This window comes from Pterocles gutturalis, unplaced genomic scaffold (assembly GCF_000699245.1).
Source record: "Pterocles gutturalis isolate BGI_N339 unplaced genomic scaffold, ASM69924v1 scaffold107, whole genome shotgun sequence".
NCBI classification, from domain to species: domain Eukaryota; kingdom Metazoa; phylum Chordata; class Aves; order Pterocliformes; family Pteroclidae; genus Pterocles; species Pterocles gutturalis.
The window spans coordinates 17,564-38,497 of record NW_010114902.1 but is presented as its reverse complement, the minus strand read 5'-3'; the positions used below and the strand labels follow the sequence as shown (position 1 = coordinate 38,497).

The window sequence follows — 20,934 nt, the reverse complement described above, 5'->3', positions numbered from 1 at the left end:
AAAAAAAAAAATGAGGCTTGCAGAGATTTTCACAGATTGATGCAGAAACGCAAGAGCCTAACGATAAGGCATGCTAGTAAAAACACATCCAAGTTGGGAGACACTGCTACCGCTTCACAGAGTTCCTGAAAATAAAAAACTCTGTGCTGAATAACGGCAGGAAGACAGGCTCAGAGAGCAACGCACGTTCAACTGCAACTGAAAAGACAGACCCAAGAACTTCACCGTGAATTGCATTGCAGAGCTGAGACAAAACATCGTTCCACGTCATTCACACACGAGCTCCTCCCAACCGCTCTGAAACGAAGCAGCATTTTGTCCCCGACAGCTGCTGTCTGAGGATGCCCAGCGTGGCAGCTGGGGGCTTGCTGCGGAAAGGGATCCAGGCGTTCGGCCGCACGCTGCCGGGAACGGCCAATGTCACGGCCAAACCTTCCCCGAGCAGCCTGTGAGCAGCATGCCACCCAGCAGGAGACGGAGAACAACAAAAAGGAGAAACATCTTCAAGGAGAAGGTGCACCTGGACGTAGAGGAACTGTTCAGCACCGGCTGCATGAGCCCATTTAAGAGCACGTTTGTGCTTTTAACTGCCTTCAGCTCCAGACTAATAATTAGCTTTAAAAGTAATTACAATGACTTTAAAATGAACAAACATACCAGCAATTCACTTACCAAGCAGTCTCGAAGTCTCCCAACTTAAGAAAAAAGCCCAAACAAATCAGGAAGGGAGGCAGTGCATTTTTGTAGGTGAATAAACCACCTGCAGTAGTAACTGTTGAACCAGTGAAACGGAATTGTAGATTTGCCACGGTTATGTTTAATTTTAACGGAACTGAAACTCCTTTTCCATTATTCCTTAAAGAATTTACATTTCTGCAAAACCAGAACTTTTACTTTAATAGCTAAGGCTCTTCTTCAATCCCAGTACTTCCCAAATTTCAGGACAATTAAACAATCCTGAGACTGGATGTACTTCACAGGCTGGTAAACACGAGTGGGTCAAAGGACCAGCAGAGAACACGTCTCCACAGGGAACTCGGTTACAGCTAACCAACACACGCTCCAGTATGTCACACCCAATGCCAACACGGTGGCCCATTTTTATCATTAAAATATAACAGCCTCTGGCTTACAGAAAAAACAACACAGGTTTTGTAAACTCTCTGGAAATACAGAATATATATATTTTTTTTTCTTTTAATGTTGCCTGGAAAATTCTTCCAAAGAGATACAGCCCATCGATCTCTCAAAAGTGGAGCCACGTGTTTCCTTTTCAAAGACAGCAAGATTTATGCAACGATCTCATAATGCATCACTTACTGCTTGCCCAGTAACGACACAAGATCTGCTCCACTCCCAGCTGACAGCTGCCCATCTAACACTCACAAGGGCAGATTTTGCGCTGACAATGGGGCAGGTTCAGTAGAAAAATCTGGCAGCCCTGGGTCTAAGGGAAGGAAATGTTCTGCCTACCCTGGGACTGTTCTTTCCAGAACAGGAGCAAAGCACGCAGAGAAAGCCCTACTGCTATCCTGCAGCTCTTCAGCAGCTAAACAAACACCAAGGTTAATTCCAGGAAGTGAATAATGAGTTCATTAAAATATAAATAATCTCAACAATGACAAAAACCAAGAATACTTCACTCCTACTACCATTACCGCAGCCTAACGGGAAGAGCTCTGTCCCATCAGAACAAATTCTCTCCCGTTCAGCCCAGGGGAACTTTGACGTTAACGCCCCCGTTTCAGTACCTTGTATTTCTGCCTCAGCTCCTCGGTGTCTTCCTTCTCCACCTCCAGTACACGCCTCCGCTCAGTGGCATCTTCAGCGTAGTCCAGCTGGTTTTTTTTAAAAAAAAAAAAAAAAAAAAAAAAAAGAGATGCAATTTGTCCCATAAATACTTTGCACTACTGCGACGGTCAGAATGTGTAATTTCATAAAGATGAGGTTTGAAACAGAATCTTTGCATATTCTACTTCACTTTCCCTCTCTTGTCACCCCGCAGTGTAACCCACACGCAAGCGGTTCATTAATCCTCCCGAGGTGGAGGCTCCCGGCAGGGCCATCCGCTACCAGCAGCAGCCTCAGCTTTGCGAAAGCGAAACCACAAAGCCCAGGAATTTCAGATAGCATCCAGACCCCAGAACCAGGTACCACGAGTAAACAGAGGACGTATTTTGAGGAGACATGTTTTCTTACTCTGCTGATTTAACAGCAAGTTTTTTCTTTACCTTTCATGTGCAAATTCTCACTTTTACATTTCTTCCCTAGTAACTCCCGGAGAGCCACGCAAGGAGTGCCAGGAGCCGGCGCCGGGCGAGCTTACCTCCATCTCCATGCGCCCCATGCCCATGACATCGTACTTGACGACGATAGGGATGGGATCTGTCCTCCCTGTAAGAGGAACACACACAGAGGCGGTCAGCGGCCGGTCTGTTGCCACAGCTCGCTTTACACATTGGGTTTGGGTGGTTAGAGATCTTGCCTTGGAGTGCAGAGACCAGAAAGCTACAGTGAACCAAACACGAGCCATTCTCACAGCTTACAGCCAAACCTGCTCCTCAGCTCCACACCCGCTACAGTTCAGTGCGCCCCCAAGAAATGCTATTTTCTGAACATTAACCGGGCACGTAAAACATACTCGTGGTTAATGTTCAGCTGTGACAAGTCCTAGGGCAGGGCTGCTAACAGGACTTGAGAAATGAACCTTCCCCTCGGCGCTTCCACATCAGGCAATCCATCCTCCTCCTCGCCTGATGCGAGTGAAGAAGCTATTAAATACATTTTACTGCTCAACCGCATTAATAATGGATCAGGACTTTCCCGTAAAAGATGTGGAAGCCTCCCTCCCATCAGCTTTTTTCTCCCTTCCCAAGAGTAAGGCAAGCTGCCCAAGAAGCGTGGCTCAGAAGCCAAACTTCTTTCATCCCCAGCGACCACCGGGGCCAGGCCAGGTGGTCCGAGACGTGCTTCCCCAGCTCCCGCAGAGATGCTCTAGCACTCGCTGTGTCACCCGTAAGCTGTGAAAAGGACTAGTTGCGAAGAAAATTGACTTTGAACTAATCAAACTATGCTGGAGAATTTTTATTTTGTTTTTAAACATATCTTTAATCCACTCATAACCAGCCAAACAAAGCAAAATGGGGCAGACAAGCACTTTACTACCACAGCTTTTTTTTTTTTTTTTTAAGAATTCTTATTATTATTTTTATTTTTTACATCACAACTCGCGCTGTTCGTTGTGATGTAAGCCCACTGAAAAAGTACTTACCTTATCCGGTGCATACCTTGAGTGAGAAAACAGAATGTTTACTTCCCTTATTATTGCTCTTGGTTTGGTGTAAACAACTGTTTTGTTATACACACATACACAGATATTATACCTTTGGGCTAAAAGATCGACAGGTTGGAATCGTGCCAAAAATATTCCACTGCCATCCACATGCTCCAGAGGCTTTAGAAGGGCCTCAGGACACCTGTAGTGGCATCGGCTGCTCTCCTCTCCAAGACCAGCCTCCTCTAACGCCCGCAGAAGCGACATCCCGCGGATCTCGGACTCCAGAGTCCTCAAAGTGAACCTGCTCTGGTCAGAATTGTGTCTTTTAAAGTACAGAGGCATGTGTTTTTTCTTTCAGAAACAAGTCCATTCAATTAATCACTTTATGGTTTTGTTTATACGCCCGGAAATCTGACAGGCGTATATCCACCAAGTCCAAAACCAGTTATTGCGCTGATCCAAAAGAATATTTTGAATCGAGCTTTCCTTTGGGTATTTTAAATGTTCTCCATTTGAAAATGTTTCTCTTATGCCCAATGGTATAATAAAGTAAGCAGTGACTGCAATTTTTAGCAAAAGGACCAAATTAAAGACAGGTTATAAAAATGACTTCCTAAGTGCAACATCACTTTCATAACGTCTCAGCCAGGGATTTACTGGTAAGTGGTGAACCCAAATGGAATGGCTGGCACTGAGTGCCAGCAATTTCTATTCATTTTTTCAAGCTTTTTTTTTTTCTTTTGGTTTTGTTTTGGGTTTTTTGGTTTTGTTTTGTTTCTCCAGCAATCGAGATCTTTCGATGCAGCCTCATTGCCCTGGTAAACCCCTGTGAACAAGCAATGCATCAGTACTTTTGCCTTCTAAGGCAGTCAAAGTTTGGGTTGGTTTTTCTTTTTGTTTTGTTTTCAAAATCTATTTGGAAATTGCAGTAGCAAGTGCTAGTGCCCATCGTGTTGGGGAAAAAAAAAAATCAAGTTTGGACAGTATTAGAAATTTATGTTTCAACTGATTTTGGCAGTTCTAACACAAACAGAAACATCCCTTCTTAGCAATACCCTTTAATGAACAAGGATCAGACAAGTGTGCATAAAGAAAGGAAAGGAAAGGAAAATGAAAGACCAAGCAGAAGGATGATGGCTACAACAGAGAAAGTAAGCCTAACATATTGGTGCACTGATGACAAAAGGAGTAATTCAGTCTGAAAATAAAAAATTACCACTGCTAAGTTTACCATCACCACAACAAGTCCAGGATCATAACGCTGTAAAAAAGAAACACCATTTGTTAGGCAGAAACCATCAGGGGCAGAAAACAGGCCGTTTGTAGTGGGCAGGTAGGATGGGTTAAAAAAAAAAAAAATCATAATAGGAGGCTTCTTCCTCACCCCTCCACCCCATCGCCATGCTTTTTCTTTTTGGGAATTAGGGAGCAGGCAGATTTTCATACAATCACAGAAGGGTTTGGGTTGGGAGGGACCTTAAAGATCATCGAGTTCCACCCCCTGCCATGGGCAGGGACACCTCCCGCTAGCCCAGGCTGCTCAACCTGTTATTTCTTTTCTTTCAGTTGTTATTTCTTTTCAGAACTGCACTGGCAGACTTAAAAGTTTTGGGTGCTGGAAGAGGTTGAGCTCCTGGTGATACACCATTTGAAAGAGGCACATCTAAGCAGGCAGTTTAAAAAGGAAACCAATCAGGATTTTATTACAAATATTTTGGGTCAAAAGGAGTTCTGCTTTCAGGTAAAAGGAGAATATTCAATGTGAAAAGCAGTGCCTCTGCTTTAAACTTGACTGTTATTTTATCACAAATGAAATAGCACCAACGTGACACCGGCCGACAAGCACCAAGTCGAGCACGGAACACGGCTACAAGCGGCACCCGTCCCTGTCACCGCGGCTCCATCCGGGGCATCCGTGTCCTGGGAGAAACAGGCTCAGTGCTGGCAAAGAGCCGCCTCTCCCCCTCGCTGAGTGCCGGGCCGGCTGGGCAGAAGATGGAGAACAGCCAACAGGGAAAATGGGACTTTTTCAGTTAAGCTCTTTACATTCTCCTTTTAAAGAACTTCCTCAGGAAGATTTATTCCAGAGCTACTGTGCATGACAATGGCACTTCACCAGCATGTAAAGGAGGTTCTCGGATGTTGCGGGATTCCCAGGTTCAGGGTTCCTACTGATCCTTTTTGTGCACACCAACATACTTGGAAGGGAAAATGGACCTTTCAAGAAAGGGCAGGAATTCCCACACTTCACGCCACTCTGCAGGGTTGCAAATGCTGCCACACCGACAACTAACCCCCTCCATACAGTAAATCACGCAGAACACAGAGCTGGGTCCATGCCCCGTCCCCCTACACCTCAGAAAATTATTTTCATTCTGAACCAGGCCACAAACTCTTTCCTCTACAGACCAGTCACAGTACACAGGCGACAAACCCAACACAGAGAGGGTTGTTGTATAAAACACTTCCACGCAAAGGGAAAACCTCTGTGGAGAGGACAAAGCATAAACCTCCAATGGGATGGGAAACACAAACAGCTTACTCTGAAGTTGCATCTTAGAAAATCTCATCTCAAAGTAAATTGTGTCATTATTTCCTGAATTCCGAAATTAAATGAGATTTCAAAACTGAGCAGACAGACTTGTTTTGTTTCCCTCTACCCAAAGAAACGGGGAAACCTTTCTCCCAGCTTGTGAAAAGTTGCTCACCCCTAAATACACCCCGATAATCACCCTCCTTCCCAGAGCCCCCCACCCGCCAGCGGCAGGGAGGAGGCAGAGCGCGGGGCAGCACCTCGCCGCACAGGGTTCTCCCAACTCACTCCTCTTTAATTGCACCAAGTCACTGGATATGAACAAATACTTTGCCAGCAGTGCCATAAATTACCAAATCTTGGGAAAAAGAGCTAATCCTAACGGTTCAGGGCTTTAACACCAGCCACCAAGTCGTGCGAGGATTATCGTCGCGAAGGTGCCAGCTGCGGGGCGCGTGCTCCGGCTCCGGACACAGCAGGGAGACGCCGCTCGGCTCTTCGGAACAGGACGCTGCGCCAGATGGACCGGCCATCTGAGCCTGGCTAGAAACGCTGCCGTTGTCAACACTAGTGCAGATTTTATCTGTTTTTTTTTAAACAGTCAAAACAGAAAACAGCCATCACCGACAATTTGCAGATTCAGAACTCCTCCCTCCAGCAATATCATGCTCCACAATAGATACAAAACATTTTAGAAAGTCTGTTTAAAGAAAGAACAGGATGCTCCCCTTGAAAAAAATATGTACCCCCAAAATTATGCATTAAGGGAATTCAATAAAATATATTTCAGCATATCACTTATGCATAGCATGTAAGCACCAGAAAGGTAACAGAACAGCCTTAATCCTGCTCACGGTGTCGATCTCTCAATAGACATTCCTCCCAGGTACAAGCTTTGGGGGATACAATCCTAGAGCACTGATTGATATCACACTTCATCACAGGAGAATTTAACAAACTAAGCATCTCAGGAGGGTACAAACAATGGAATGGGATCTCGTTGAGCACGGAGGATTTTTACTTATTCGCTATCTTTATGCTACAACCGAAAACAAAACCACAGGAAGAGACAACCTTCTAGGAGGCTTTCACTGCTCTCGGAAAGGGACTATCGCAGAGATTAGAAACTCGCTGCGTGAAGGCAGCACCGGGGAGTTTCACGATCACATCGCTGATCTGCTCGGGTGGATAAGGGGCGGTTTGTTCAGTCACCTGCGGTACAAACCCCGCTGCGGGCTGGGAAGGGTCAGGAGGTGCCTGGAGTCAGATATCTGTGAAGATGTGAGATAGGACAGAGTCACTGCGGCCGTGGATTAATTTCATTTTCAAAGATTACGATTTTACAAGCTCTCAAAACCCTCCTGGGTCTATCGCATGCTTCGATAGCCCAATAGTTGTAACAGTGACAATTCAGACTCCTCATTCAGTACATGGAAAGGGGAGAGATGAGGAAATCCATTAATTTTTACTGCTGAACAAGCCTTGGCATGCTCTGTGGTGCTCTTTGCTGGCTGAAAATGAAGCCACGTTACCAAGCTTGTTCTGATTGCTGCAAGCAGCAAAACAAACAAACGAGGGCAACCTTTTATCCTGGTCTTCTCTGGGAATTCCATTTGCAAGCTCATCCTGTTTATGGCAGATTTCTGGAAGGGGTCACAAACAATCAAGACATTGAAACGCAGTCTGAAACATCTACCATCCTCGGCAACAAGCACCAAGCCCCAGGGAGGAGAAACCTGTTTTCCAAGTCCACAAAAACTGCACCGTGAGCTTAATCCTCATCAAGCAGGAGAGAAATGACAAGTGAAAGACAAGTTGCAAACACCCCAATCACACAGAAAACCCCAAAGAGGAGCTCAAAACTTCTCAGAGGCACAAGCCGAGGGTGACACTTGCAGAAAAACAAGCAGAGCTCCCTGCACTGCTGCAAGGGAAGGCGCACAGCGGAGTCTGGGCCAGAAATCATCCCAACCCAAACGATCGGTGTTACAGAACACGGAAGGTCTCCTTCTCTGGAGACATTCAAAGCCTGCCTGGATGTGTTCCTGTGTGATCTGATCTAGGTGTCCTGCTCCAGCAGGTGGATTGGACTAGATGATCTTTCGAGGTCCCTTCCGATCTCTAACATTCTGTGATTCTGTGAAGGTGTCAGAGCAAGAACAGATCTGGAACAGAAATCAGAGGTAAGAGTCGCTGTCTCGCTGCATTGCGGTAAGCGGAGGTGGCTCGAGAGCCCTGTCTGATTTACGGCTGCGCTGCAGGAGCGGGGCAGGATGTGCACGGCCACAACCACTCGCTCCCCACGCACCCATCTCTCGGTTTAGTAAACCTGCTTTAACGTTACACAAAGGGCAATAAAGCCCAACACTAAGCCAAGAGAAGGCAGCCTCTGTCACAAGAAGCATGTGTCACCGAAAGAACAACGATTCCATCGACTACACACAGGCAAGTAACCCCTAAACTCCTCACCTGAAACTGAAGGAAGGATCTTGCACTTTCAAAAGCAAACACAGGGGCAACGGCTTCCCCCAAAGGAGACGGAGGCGCTGAGCAAACCCTTCCTTTTGGTCTGCGGTCTGGTGGATTTCAACATGGTAATGAAGATCAGTGTGATGATAGCAGGCTTTCAAAGCCACATTACCCGGGTTTTTCAAAGCCAACTTCACATGAAAATATCAGTCTGAAAACTACGGCAGTGATTGATGATGCAAACCCAGGCGTGGAAATGCGAGGCTGTGCCAGAATTCGGGTTCCCATGAGGACACGTTAAGATACAAGAAGATAAGATTGTGTTCACATCTATTTCTTGGGTAGGACTGCCAAATCATTCCATACTTAATTAATAAAGGCTCTGTTAAACATTTTTATCTTTCTCTTCCATATTTTCATGTGTTTGTTACAAAGCTTCAAAACCCAGAAAGAAATAGAACATTCCTCATTTCCTCCTGGTGTTTTTCTCAGATGCTCATTGTTCCATGTTCTCCAGGCCTGACAAACATCTCTGTCTGCCTTCGTGAGATCAGAGGGTTTAACAAATGGAAAAACACATTAATATATTAGCTGTGAGACATTTGGCGAACCGATGACAGAGCCAGGACTCAAGGCCTCTGGAATTCGAACTCGGAGCGTACTTCTCCAAGCCCCAGCTGCCACGCGACCACATTTGCGACTGATCTCAGTTGCTCGAGTGGTCAAAGCTCTGCTTGCTACTCTCCCAACGTGTCTAATGAAACCGGCATCGAGAACACAAACTGTGTGTCACCCTGACGGAGTTCCTGGAATAGCGACTCTTACTGAGCTTGATCTCCGAAATGAGAATTATCACAGAGAACAGATACATCCTGCCTTAGCACAGGATCACTTCTTCACCTGCACCTCTCCTCCTCTCTTAGCATCCTCGAGTGTTTCTTTCAGATGGTGGTCCTGATTTTTCATTCTACTCATCCTTTACACCAAGAGGGAAAACAAGAGCTAGTCTGAGCAGATTTAGTGAAGAACGTGCCAAATCAGAACCACATCACAGGATAATGAAGGGGGGGAGTGATGGCTATATTTACTGTCACAGAATTTGCAAGTCAGAGCAGAAACCCGCTTGGGCTTTTTTAAATTGAAAACCATGCAACAAAAATACACTTAGATGGAGGAACAGACATTAGCATTTTCTAACAAATGGGATACACCTGTCTTTGCTACCTTGTTAGATATTTATATGCTCATGAAAGGATAAAAATAAAATCAAAGCTCTGTTATACACACTTGTAACTGCTACCGTCTAAGTGTCACCAGTAGTTTATACCGGGATCAACAGGAACAGCGCTGTCCTGACAATTTGTAAAGGGTTTATTGTTTTTAGCCTGAGTGGAAGGGAACAAGCACGCGGGAAGGGGTTCCCGGCTTTACACGGCGCTGCCAAAGAGCTCCCATGACACCGAACACGGCTCCGACCGCAGGCAGCCTGTCTCCTCCGTGGCAGCGTTACACTAGCGCTGCTGCTCTCCAGGAAGATCCAACCAGCCTGTCGGAACAGTTACGCTGAAACGATACCAAAACTTTGCTAAAAATGTAAGCAAAGAAGTTATAACGAAATAGGAATAGGAACAAGAGGACAGAAGGCATTGCTTTGGGACCAAAGGCTAGAGGTAAACAGCTAACTGCCCCCAAAGGGACCCCCCCCTTTCTAAACCCCGCCACCTGCTGCTTCTGTTTGCTGAAAAATTGAGACAACCCAAGTTCTAACACAAAGCAGAATCCCACAAAGCATTGCCATCCACCTTGAAACTTCACTTAGTTTCACACTGAGTAACATTTTCATCACAAAGATAATCAGGCGAACATCTTAGTCCCCCACAGACAGCAGAGGAGCAGGATTTGTACATAAAGATGCCAGGCTCAATTCCAGTTCTACACTAAACCCCGTATTATCTCAACTACTTGATTCAGCAACATAAATACCGAAGAGTAGCTATGCCATGAGAAAAACATAGGTTATCTGTTGCCATAGCAAAATACTAGATTCTGATTCACTTCCCGGAGAAACCACAAAAGACCTAGATAATCTTAATCTTGGAAATACTGTGGGGCCGTGAATTCAATCCATGCTTTTAAACCTATCAAACTCATCAGATCTTACACACAGTTTGTGGTATGGGGAAACTTAACTGCTTGCTGTACAGGCGTTGGAGCAATTTTTAAAGCATCCAGGTTGCAGTCAAGCAAGCCCATTTCCTTCACAGAGATCTTTAAAAAGGCAAATCTAGAAACGTGTTGAATAGTGACAATTATTCCCCAGTGTCCACTCCCGGGGCAACCAGCTAAGTCTGCGCTAGACCCGTCCACCAAAGCTGGTCAGTCCGTCCTGAGCGTCCCTTCCATCTGACCAGCGAACACCAGACAAACCTTCCCAACAGGCCAATCTGCACCCTCCAAACCGCTTCTAGTAGCAGCAAACCATCCCTCCAGCGCTGCCCGCCCCACTCCCCTCCACCGCCCCTGCTCCGACAGAGGAAGCGGCAGGACACCCATGAGAGCGGGAGGAAGGCTGTGAATTAATTCGGGGACAGCAGAGATGGGACATTAACCCCCCTCTAAAATCCTGCTTGCTTGGTCTCAGCTCTCTGGTCCTCCCCATCCAGCTTTATCGGATATTCCCCACCACGCACGCTGCAGTCCTGACCTCACCCCACGCACCCACCTCATTCTTTGGCTGCGACTCCTCAGATGAGCTAGGTGGCCAATTCGAGAGAGCCCCATTAAAATATCAGCCCGTCTGAAACGTTCGGTCATCTCACTCTCTGTCCTGCACATTATCCTTTTTCTGAGCGCATCAAATGACATCACATATTCCCCGTGTTTTCTGGCAAAGTTAATAGCCTTTGTCTTTCCTGAGGACAGCGTTCCCCTACTCTGTTCTGTTTTCCCTAATTAAATGAGATCAAACTACTGGTTTTAGTCTTGCACCTATACCTCTAGAGTACTACTACCTCATATGAAAGACACAAGTCCAAAAGAAAATACAGAAATTTTCACAGCACAGCATTTTTTTTTTAAACAAGACTTGTCCAAAAATTGAAAAAACAGGGAAAATGTGAAGAGCTCAGAAAAATATTTTCAAATGTATGATTAAAATTATACCACTCCTGCATGTCAATCTCTCAATGCTTTTCATAACACTACTCTAACTTAAAATGCAATACTTATTCCAAGAGAAATCATCAGAGGATTTCGATTCAAGATTTCACTCAGCCTTCTCCTTCCCCTCCTGTCTCTTACGTAACTCCTCTGATTTATTCACAATCCTCGGTCTCCTTTAGCACAGGACTTCACATGAAGGTCAGACAGTGTTTCTAACCACATCTATTGCTCGTTTTATTTTTTCAGTAGACCACAGACTTCTAGAATACCAACTCCCATTTTCCCATTTGTGAGCGCGCAGCCATCTCATAATTTCTCCAGAAAAGTGGTTCCCCAAATCCTACTTTCCAGATTAAAAAAGATCCCTGTCAGCCAGCAGCCTCCTGTTCTGCTTTCTCATGTTCATCGCCTGTTCACAAGTTGAAGCTTCATTTCCAAATATAACACAAGTTGTTTGTGGGGAAAAAAAAATGTGCAAAACATCAGGAGAAGAGATGAGCAGAGGAATGACTCTGCTGACTTCATTACGAGCTTCTCCAAACCAGTTTTCTAGCACTTGTGTGGTCAGAGCCGAGAGCACTGTCCCTGTCTGATACCCCCGTCAATATGCATCTAAAATAAAACAAAGATGCAGACAAGTTAGAATACAGCCTCTCTTGTGACAGCTCCATCATTAAGGACAAGGATTATTTCCTTTCTTACCTGAGGGGCTCAGCTCTCCCACCAGCTGCAACAGCTAACAAGAGTTACACCCCGAGGCAGCTACCCCAGCAGGTCCACAACTCCTCTGCTTCCGAAATTTTGCAGAGAATGAGCCCATCTGCTGGGTACCTTTGTGCTACAACAGCAGAATTGTACCAGCAGCAGTTGGCAGGTGGGAATTTTGGGCTATTCCAGGATCCTCAGGGGCTGGTTAACGTGAAGGAAGCCATCACAAGGGCGCAGTCCTGCAGTGCGAAATTCTTGTTGAACAACCACCTAACGGCCTTCTTAGAAAAAATAAGTATTTATGACTAGCAAGTATAATGTAGCACAACTTTTGGATTCACAGAAATTAAAGAGGGAGCCCCAGTTCAGATGAACAGCTAGAATCACAAGCTCCATAACAAAAATAAGCACCCTGAACTCACAACTTCCTGTTTAATTAAAGACGACTGCATGGAAAAAAGATAAATATCATCTGAATTCAACATATGTAAACCAAAATTTAGGTGTTCAAGGTTTTGTTGCAAAGGCTTTCTGCAACCAAACACAGGAGGTCAGATACCGTATCCACAGCTGAAGACTTCTTGAAGTGGTTCTACTTCTGCTGCACCACTTGACCATCAGATGTTTATAATTTTAGGCTCAAGCACAGCACAAAGCAAGCAGAGTTAACAGATGCTTTGCATTTTCTACTCTTACATCTCTCTAGAAATCTCTCTTTTTCTTTTCTGAGCAAGAAGGGCACACAGAAAAGTGGGAGAACTTTTTGTTTTGCTCTTCCATTTTCAGTGCACACAAGCGACTTTACTCTTCAAACTCCCAGAATAAGACTAAAATTAGATGCAAATGTTTCCTTCCCGGTAGTTTATATTTGTATTTTGGGACGAGCCAAGATTCATGTGAAAAGGTCAGTGGATAACAAATTCAACACTCCCAACATGATCACCACCAACGCCACAGGCAGCAGTCACAGGCTCTAGCTGCTCCTAACTATGAGGGAGCGCCCTCGACGTCTCTCCACCAAGCAGAACGGAGCAGCAGCAGCACTCCTCCGCATCCTCTGCCTCTCTGCACCTCCGCTGGAGAGGCTGTTTGTCTGTCTGATGGACAGGGTGCTGCTTCCCTTCCGGAAGGTGAAAAAGGCACGATACAATCACTGCACGCTCCGCAAAGCCGGCGTTAGGAAGGCTTCAGCACCTACCTGGGTGAAACTAGACAGGCTCTTTTTACTCCTGAATTTCTACTAACATGCAGGAGGTGCAGGAACACCCTCACAGCCCAAACCCACTGTTTGTCTGCAGCTTCCAGACAGTTCAAACCACCAGAGCTGCGGTAATATGTAAGAGATACAGCACAGATTCAATGCTTCAAAATGCACAGGGGGAAAATCTAAATCTGGACGAGTATCAAAATACAAACGGCTGATCCACCCCGTGGGCAGCCCTGCCTCTCCCGTCCTCAGGACACGGTGACACCACCCTCTCACCCCCAACTCAAGGCTCTGCAGTCATCTGCGGTTTGCTCCGCCAACGCCTGCATCGCCCCACGGCACAGGACCCTTCGGGGCTGTGATTCTGAATCCGGCTGGGAGACGGCTTTTAGCTTCTTTTGAGTCTCCACGTTTCCACACTGGTGACGCACAGAGCAATACGGGGCACCCAAAAGAGAAAACAGACCGAATTACACACCCCGTGAACGCCACGCCAAAGCAGAACCCACGAGGTAACGACCAGGACCGCGTCCTGAGCTTCGGCACCAGCACGGGATTCGAGAGGACTGCAGGAGTGCCATGCGTTCACCAGGGGATTTCAAACGAAACTGTCAGAGGAAGCACGAAGCATTAACCACCAACGCAGTCCTGTCTGGGCAGTCCGAGCGCCTCCGACCAAGTGATTAATGTGTGTTCCCAGAGTTCAGAGACCTCGTCAGCTCTCACAGCCCTCCGCAGCACAGAAATACTCGAAGGGGCTCACTGTAGGGCCATGATACCCAACTCCAAGCTCGCAGGCTAAGGGTATGGGAACAGGAGTAAGTTACTCAGAGGATCTTGGGGCATGCCCGAGTGTCAAACACTTCACAAGCTCTCTACCGAAATGCCCGGGCACACAGTTCCACGCCTGCTGTCAGTGCTGAGCACCTCGCTCCCAGCACCACGGCCAGGCACAGCCAGTTCACCAGCAGTACTCAGTGCTGAGCACCTCGCTCCCAGCACCATGGCCAGGCACAGCCAGTTCACCAGCAGCAACAGACAGGAGGCACCAGCTTCAGATTTTCTCAACAGGAGACGGTTGTGGGCTTTCACCCTGGCCAGGACCTCTGTGGAACAGGAGCTGCTGACCTGGGGAACGGCTGAAGCCACCCACACGAACTGGGCACCACTGGCTCCGCTTAAATCACAGGATTTAGTGTCACAGGAGGAATGCTGGCTCAAGATGGACTGCAGGACTAAGTGCACTGATTCAACCAGCACTACAGAGTCTCAAGGGGAAGCGCTAAATAGACTGCTGGGGAACAGAAATAAGTCAAACCCGTGAAAGCCCTCTGGAGAAACCAGAAGCAAGCCTCTCCCATCCATCAGAACCTCCTGCACCACTCCCAGCCCTCAGCGGACCCTTTCACTCGCCTTCTAATGGCTTCTGACCCCACTGTGACACGCGCACAGATCATCATAACTAGCTTGTATTTTTAATTCTTTTAATACCAAAGCCTCCAGCCAGCAAAATTATTACAGTTTTAGAAGCTGCACAGCTACCCGTTAGTAAGTAGGCGGTTAATTCACCTCCCTCCAAAAAGGCCAAACGCGGTGATTCTTACACGTACCCAACACACACACACTTCATGTCTAACCTGGACCGATACGTGAGGCAGCAGCTTCCACTTGCAAACTGCTAAATATGAAACTCAACAGTGCATTTGTTTGGATATATTAATAATGGAAAGAAAATCTAATCTAGGAACAAAAAAGCAGAAATAATTTTGTTAAAGACTGAAGCTGGTGTTGAATGTTTCAGACACAAGCTGCTGGACTTACCCTGCAGTGACTTGCCCAATCCCTGGCCCAGCTTCCACCCATGTTTCTGGAGTAAGCGGTGTCCAATATTATCCTGACAGACAGAACAGAGAAAACAAACCAAAAATATTCCAATAATATATTCTTCCCTTCCCGCTGACATTTAAACATGTGATGAGCAAGAGATTTTCTACATATATAGGCATGCAAAAAAAATGCTACTGAAAAGGCAATAAATGCCCAATAAAAGGGAAAGACAAATGTCAAAAATTGCTGGCTAGAATTTGTCCAGGGGGATGGGGGATCAGGGACGGTCACTTTCTGATGGTGTGCTGGGCAACTTTTGTGCATCACGTTTAAAATAAATAAAAAAAAAAATAAAGCAATGTGGGAGAAAATAAAGTGTACCAATAAAAACTGACAGTAAAAAGCATAAAATCAAGCTATTTATACAATCATATCCATCACCTAGACAGCACCACTTAAGATTTTTTTTTTGTAAAGAAAATCTACAATGTGTTTAGTCATTTTGTTCGTGTGTCAGGCTTTTATAATACTGAGTCAGTTGTAAGTGCAAGACTGCCCCACCACTAGAAACCAAAACACAATCATAGCAAAATCCAGGCTAGACTTGATTGGGTTTTTTATATATGTATATAAATATATATATAAACTAGCATGCAGCCAATATTAAAACTGAAAAAACAGTGAGGTTAGTAAAACAAAACAAAAAAAAAAATCAATTAAATAAAATGAGCTCAAGCACAGATTGGGTGATGCATTTCACATGTAAACTAACAAAAATACTAAGATGTTAGAATGAAACAGGCCTAGCGATAAGTTAACAGCAAGGAACCATTAGTGCATGTAGGGGAAACAATAAGCATAATGTCTCATCTTCCTAAAAAAAAAAAAAAACTATTTCAGAATAAGTGGAAAAATACTGACGCAGCAATTAAGTGTCAGCTGTTGAAAACGGGGCCGAGCAGGGCTCTGTGTGTTCGTTATGTTTTGATGCAAGATTTCTTCCCCCAAAGAACGAGAGCGCTGACAGCACCCTCGTGACCATCCCAAGCCACCAGCGTATCCCCTGCTGACCAGTTTACCCAGTTACTAGCAGTGACCAACTATCAGCTCCTCAAAGAAGGGCTCTTGGCTAGGAACGTGTTCACCTTCTAATCATAAAAAAAAATTAAAAAATCAGATGTGTTGGTTCATTATTAATGGCCATAAGGCAAACCACAACTCAAGGTATCAGGGAAATACCCTGAACTGTAACAGGCTGTGAATCCGTAACACTGAGTGGCGATGGAATCTTAAAAAAAATGGATCTATATGCTGCAGGTTTCTTTCATTAAATAACCAAGTCCTCAACAGAAATCAGAATAGTGGTTTGCCTTTTTTTTTTTCACTTGCTCCACACTGAAGAAGATGACCACATGGTTTGCAGAACTTTGGTGAATCCGTTTGAAAGACAGAATCTTCCCAAAGATATTGGCTGCATGGATGCATTTCTCCTCAAAAAGACTATCAGGTGTATTTATTTTTTTTCCTTCTATACTAATAAAACAAGTTATTCCATCTCGCTGTATTTTGTGTACACCTTTCCCACACTACTGGCTCTCCCCCAGGACATAATTAGGGCAACACAAAAAAAATAAAAAAGGAGAAGTAAGGAAATGTCTGCTTATAAAAGCTTAAACCAGCATATGGAAAAAAAAATTAAAAAAAAAGGAAAAATGAACAAATACAGATTCCAACCACAAACACCATGGAGAAGACTATTGGTTTGGAAGCATAGGAAAACTTACCTGCCAACAAATCTGCTGCAGACCGCTCTCCAACGGCCACAGCAACTGCACAGCGCCTCATGCAAAGGGGCCCCAAGCTCAGAGGTTTTGGGGGTAACACACTAATTGTGGGGTTTGGGGGTAACACACTAATTGTCCTACCATTAGCATCGCAACTGATTCTGACAAAGGATTATTGAATCCGATTTGAAAAGCCAGTGCTGACAAAAATGGCTGCATTTAAAAAAAAAAAAAAAAAAAGGACAAGGAGTACTTTGCAATCTTTTTGCTAAGGAGATGAGACATTGTGCTGACTGTGTTGTGTTATGAATGCACTAAAATAAACAGACAGATGAAGCAGTACGCTATTTCCAAAAGCAGTGCAAGTGGAGTGAAAGCATTTCCATACGAACCTGGCTTTAAAAACTGGGCTGTCAAAAGAACAGTTAAATGTAACACAAAGTAAGAAACTGTCCAATCACTAATGGTAGTTTTTTTCTTTTGCTTTGTTTTCAATTCACTGCTTGCAAGTAATGTATTTATTAAAGAAGAGTGAAAGCATAAAATAAATTCAACAAGTCAAGACCAGCTGGGAGGTTCAAGAGCGGTGTGTTGTGACTGACACAGTGAAGGGGGAAACAAATGTTAAAGGGAAAAAAGAAAAATTTAGAAGGGTTATACACATTAGCACGACTTTTACAAAACCACTCAAGAGGATGGTTGCACGTTGTTTGACATAAATTGGAATTACACCTGAAGAATATCCTGTCTCGGTTCCCAGGAAGGGGGTATTTTCCCCCCCGGATCACTTCCATTTGTTTGCTTTAGCAGTGAAATGACTTCTTAAATTTAAATACTGCAGTGGAGCATCTTCTGTTTCACTGAACAGGGAGAACAACCCTGAGAGTTTAATATTAACATCTGAGTTGGGACCTAGTCATTCGTCTGCTCATTTCTACCCACATTCCACCTCCTCCCTCTGTTTCAGATCACCATCACTGACCTCTCGCAGGGGCAGACTGGCAGGGCTGCTCTTCAGGGTAAATGCTGCCCTAAAAATTAAATTACGGGCGGCCAGGCTTACTCGGTTCCCACGCGAGAGCCATCCTGCAAAGCCTGGGGAGTAGCCGGGGATATCAGGACCAAAATTTGGCATGAGGCAGTAAACGCTGCAACAGCTGGGAGCTTTTTTTCCAATTGCATTTTTAAGTGAAAGTTCTGCTGAAGCGTGGAATCTTTCACATCGAAACGATGTCCTTTTTTTACACCAAACTTCCTGTCGATGTCAAGAACGGTCATTCCTTTTGAATAAATTATCCACATGTTGGAGCAATTTTCCTACAGGAAGAGCTGCAGCGATCTACAAACACCACCAGCAGCCCAAGGAGGAAATCCCCCGTTTCTCAGAGGGGAGCTGGTGTCAGTCTCCTCACTTTCCTACGCTATCACTTTGGAGCTCCTTGTGTTCCAGCCACAAGAATAATTATCGAGGCACCCAACAGGTGTGTGGGTGACCAAGCGAGCTCTCATTTACATCCAAGGTACTCGCAGCAGCAGCGCTGTCTGGCTGGGCAAACGGTCACAGAGGCAGCGCGCTGGACACTGGACTATGGGATGCTCAGCATGGGGTAGAGCGGGTCAGCAGGCTCTGATGGAAGAGTTTTCACCTCCCGGCACTAATCTCACCGCTTTGGAGGTGCTCAGTAGTGACCATCTTTATTTACAGATGGGGAACTTTGTGTTACAGGTGAAGCGTACTGGAAATGTAAAGGTCTTGACTTCACCAAACCGTCGTGGGAGCTGGCTAAGCTACTTTGGAAAATCTCATCCCAAGCAATCTTCTCCAACAGCTCAAACTGGCCTCCCCAGCTCCCCATCCTGTGCCCTGACAAACATCCTTGATTGCTTTCCATGGGTATCAGCGATTGCTGATCAGGATATCCCCAGCACAAATTTCTGACAAAAGTCCTGGCCAATAGAAAAAAAATCTGCATACAATGAAAAATGTGTGCAGGAACTGACAGGTTTTGATTATGTACGTGGATATAATCCGGATCGAGCTGCATCACGGATAAACCAAACACCAGTTTTGCCTAATACCGGTTCTCCGTAAGATCTCCATGTCACCCCACGTATTGCAATCACATTGTTCGTTTCTCGGCGTCGGCAGGAACCATTCGTCTCTTGAGTGGATTGTAAGCAGTGCTGACTGTGTATCGAGGAATTCAGAAGCAAGGATCGGATGCTACTGGGTGAACCCATGCAAACAAGAGGTTGAAAAGATTCCCAAAACAAAACCTATAGCTTACTACAGATGACACAATGAAGACTAGAGAGAAAAGCCAAATAGTAATGCTACACCATTCAGCTTCAAGAAGCACATTATTTATAGCGCTGTCCACATATGGCTACTGCTAAATGTCAAATCAGCAGCCTCATCAAATGACACTTTGGAACGAGTGGAGTCCACAGATCTGTACAGATATACAGTGCGACAAAACCCAGCCTCAGCTCCAACACTCCTCTGCAACAGCCTGCCATCCTCAAACAACTACCAACTGGAGCCCGAAACCTCGTGTGGCTCAAGGACCTCCCCGTGGAACTGAGCAGAGTTAGAGAGGTAGGAAACGGACATTTGTTAGTTATGACAAGGACCAACTAACAAGCTGCGGAATACGTGGGTGATACGCAGTCTCGCCTCCAACCTGCGCCGGCGACAGCTTGGTTCGACTCCCTGACACTGCGCGCTGCCTGCTCGGGGAAAGGGCTGCTCTCGCTATCTCCTACTTGAGCTTACTGCTGGGACAAAGAAAACCATCAATTCACAGCAACTAGGTTCTGTAAACAAGTAGAAATAAGGAATTAAGGTGAAGAAAATCTGGATTCTATTAGAGCTGCAATACTTTGTGACTTCCCATTTGAGTATCTGAACTCAGTGCACTTAAAAATATTTTAAAACAAACGCATGCAGGGTCTCGAATTTGGAAAGGGTTAAGTGCTCTGATTTTTCAAGGGCACCAGCTACCAGTGGTTCCACTGATGTGAGCAGCCAGTGGCAGTGCAGCATCTTCCAAACCAGAACAAAAAAAAACATGTTACTTGTGGGGAAAAAAACCAAATCAGTATTTGCAGCTATGAAGAGTCCATTGATAGAAAATATTTTCTTCAGTTTAGTAATGGAAAATAGCTGGCTTCTGGTTTAGGCTGCGTACATCCACCAGCTCGTGTCAGCTCTATTTTCCATAAATGTACTCTGGCTATAGTCGCATGTTTCAGTCCAGACATCTTTGGCCTAAACAAGCTGTACAAAGCAGGATTTCCCCAGGAACAAATATACTAGTACACTAATTGAGGAGACGTTTCAACATTGTAATGATCTGTAGACTCCCAAACCTATTTTTCCAGCCACCTTTGAGTTGCATGCTGTAGCAGTACAGTCAGCACCTCTCAACAGATAATGCTGCAGAGATGGATCTCACTTCCGCGGTGATTGGCAAACGTACACTTCAAGCGAAACCCCCTGCCCCTACGATTTCCAAATGCAAACTACTTTCAGTCTTTAAAGCTTTTTTATGTTACTGAGAAGATGAGAAGCTGCAAGCAGCACATTTTAAGGTAATAGACCTAATCCAACTCTTCAGTCTGGAGAATAATCAAACTTTAAACTGGGAAGTGCTTTGATGTGCAGTTGTTATAAACACCCTTCCTGGCACAATGACATTTGTCATCCAAACTATTTCCATAATGTGAAGCAGAGGCTCTTACTCATTCCTCTGAGCAGATTCCTTTTTAAAGGTCACTTGAATTGCTAACAGAGAACTGGTTAAGGATTATAAAACAATTTGCGAATAAATGGTAAATATCGCAAATATTTAGATGTGTGGTATTCGCAAATTATATACTTGCCCTTACTCCTCGCTCAGTTTCAGTTGAAGGACATTACCCACTTCTAGGTGAGCAAACAGCACAAAAAAACAAGGCAGAAAAG

The 20,934-nt window shown here is 45.1% G+C and overlaps 1 protein-coding gene across 1 annotated transcript in view; it reads right to left on the bottom strand.

Annotated features, from left to right (window-relative positions):
• GPATCH8 (G patch domain containing 8) overlaps window positions 1–20,934 on the bottom strand; it is a gene marked incomplete at its 3' end in the record, with an annotated part of 38,554 nt that overhangs the window by 15,222 nt on the left and 2,398 nt on the right. Inside the window, exons 2-4 of the mRNA XM_010074944.1 lie at window positions 15,178–15,250; window positions 2,327–2,394; window positions 1,752–1,838 (exon numbers count right to left, since the gene is read on the bottom strand). Of these exons, the coding sequence (XP_010073246.1) occupies window positions 1,752–1,838; window positions 2,327–2,353 (114 nt within the window). The remainder of the gene's footprint in view (window positions 1–1,751; window positions 1,839–2,326; window positions 2,395–15,177; window positions 15,251–20,934) is intronic.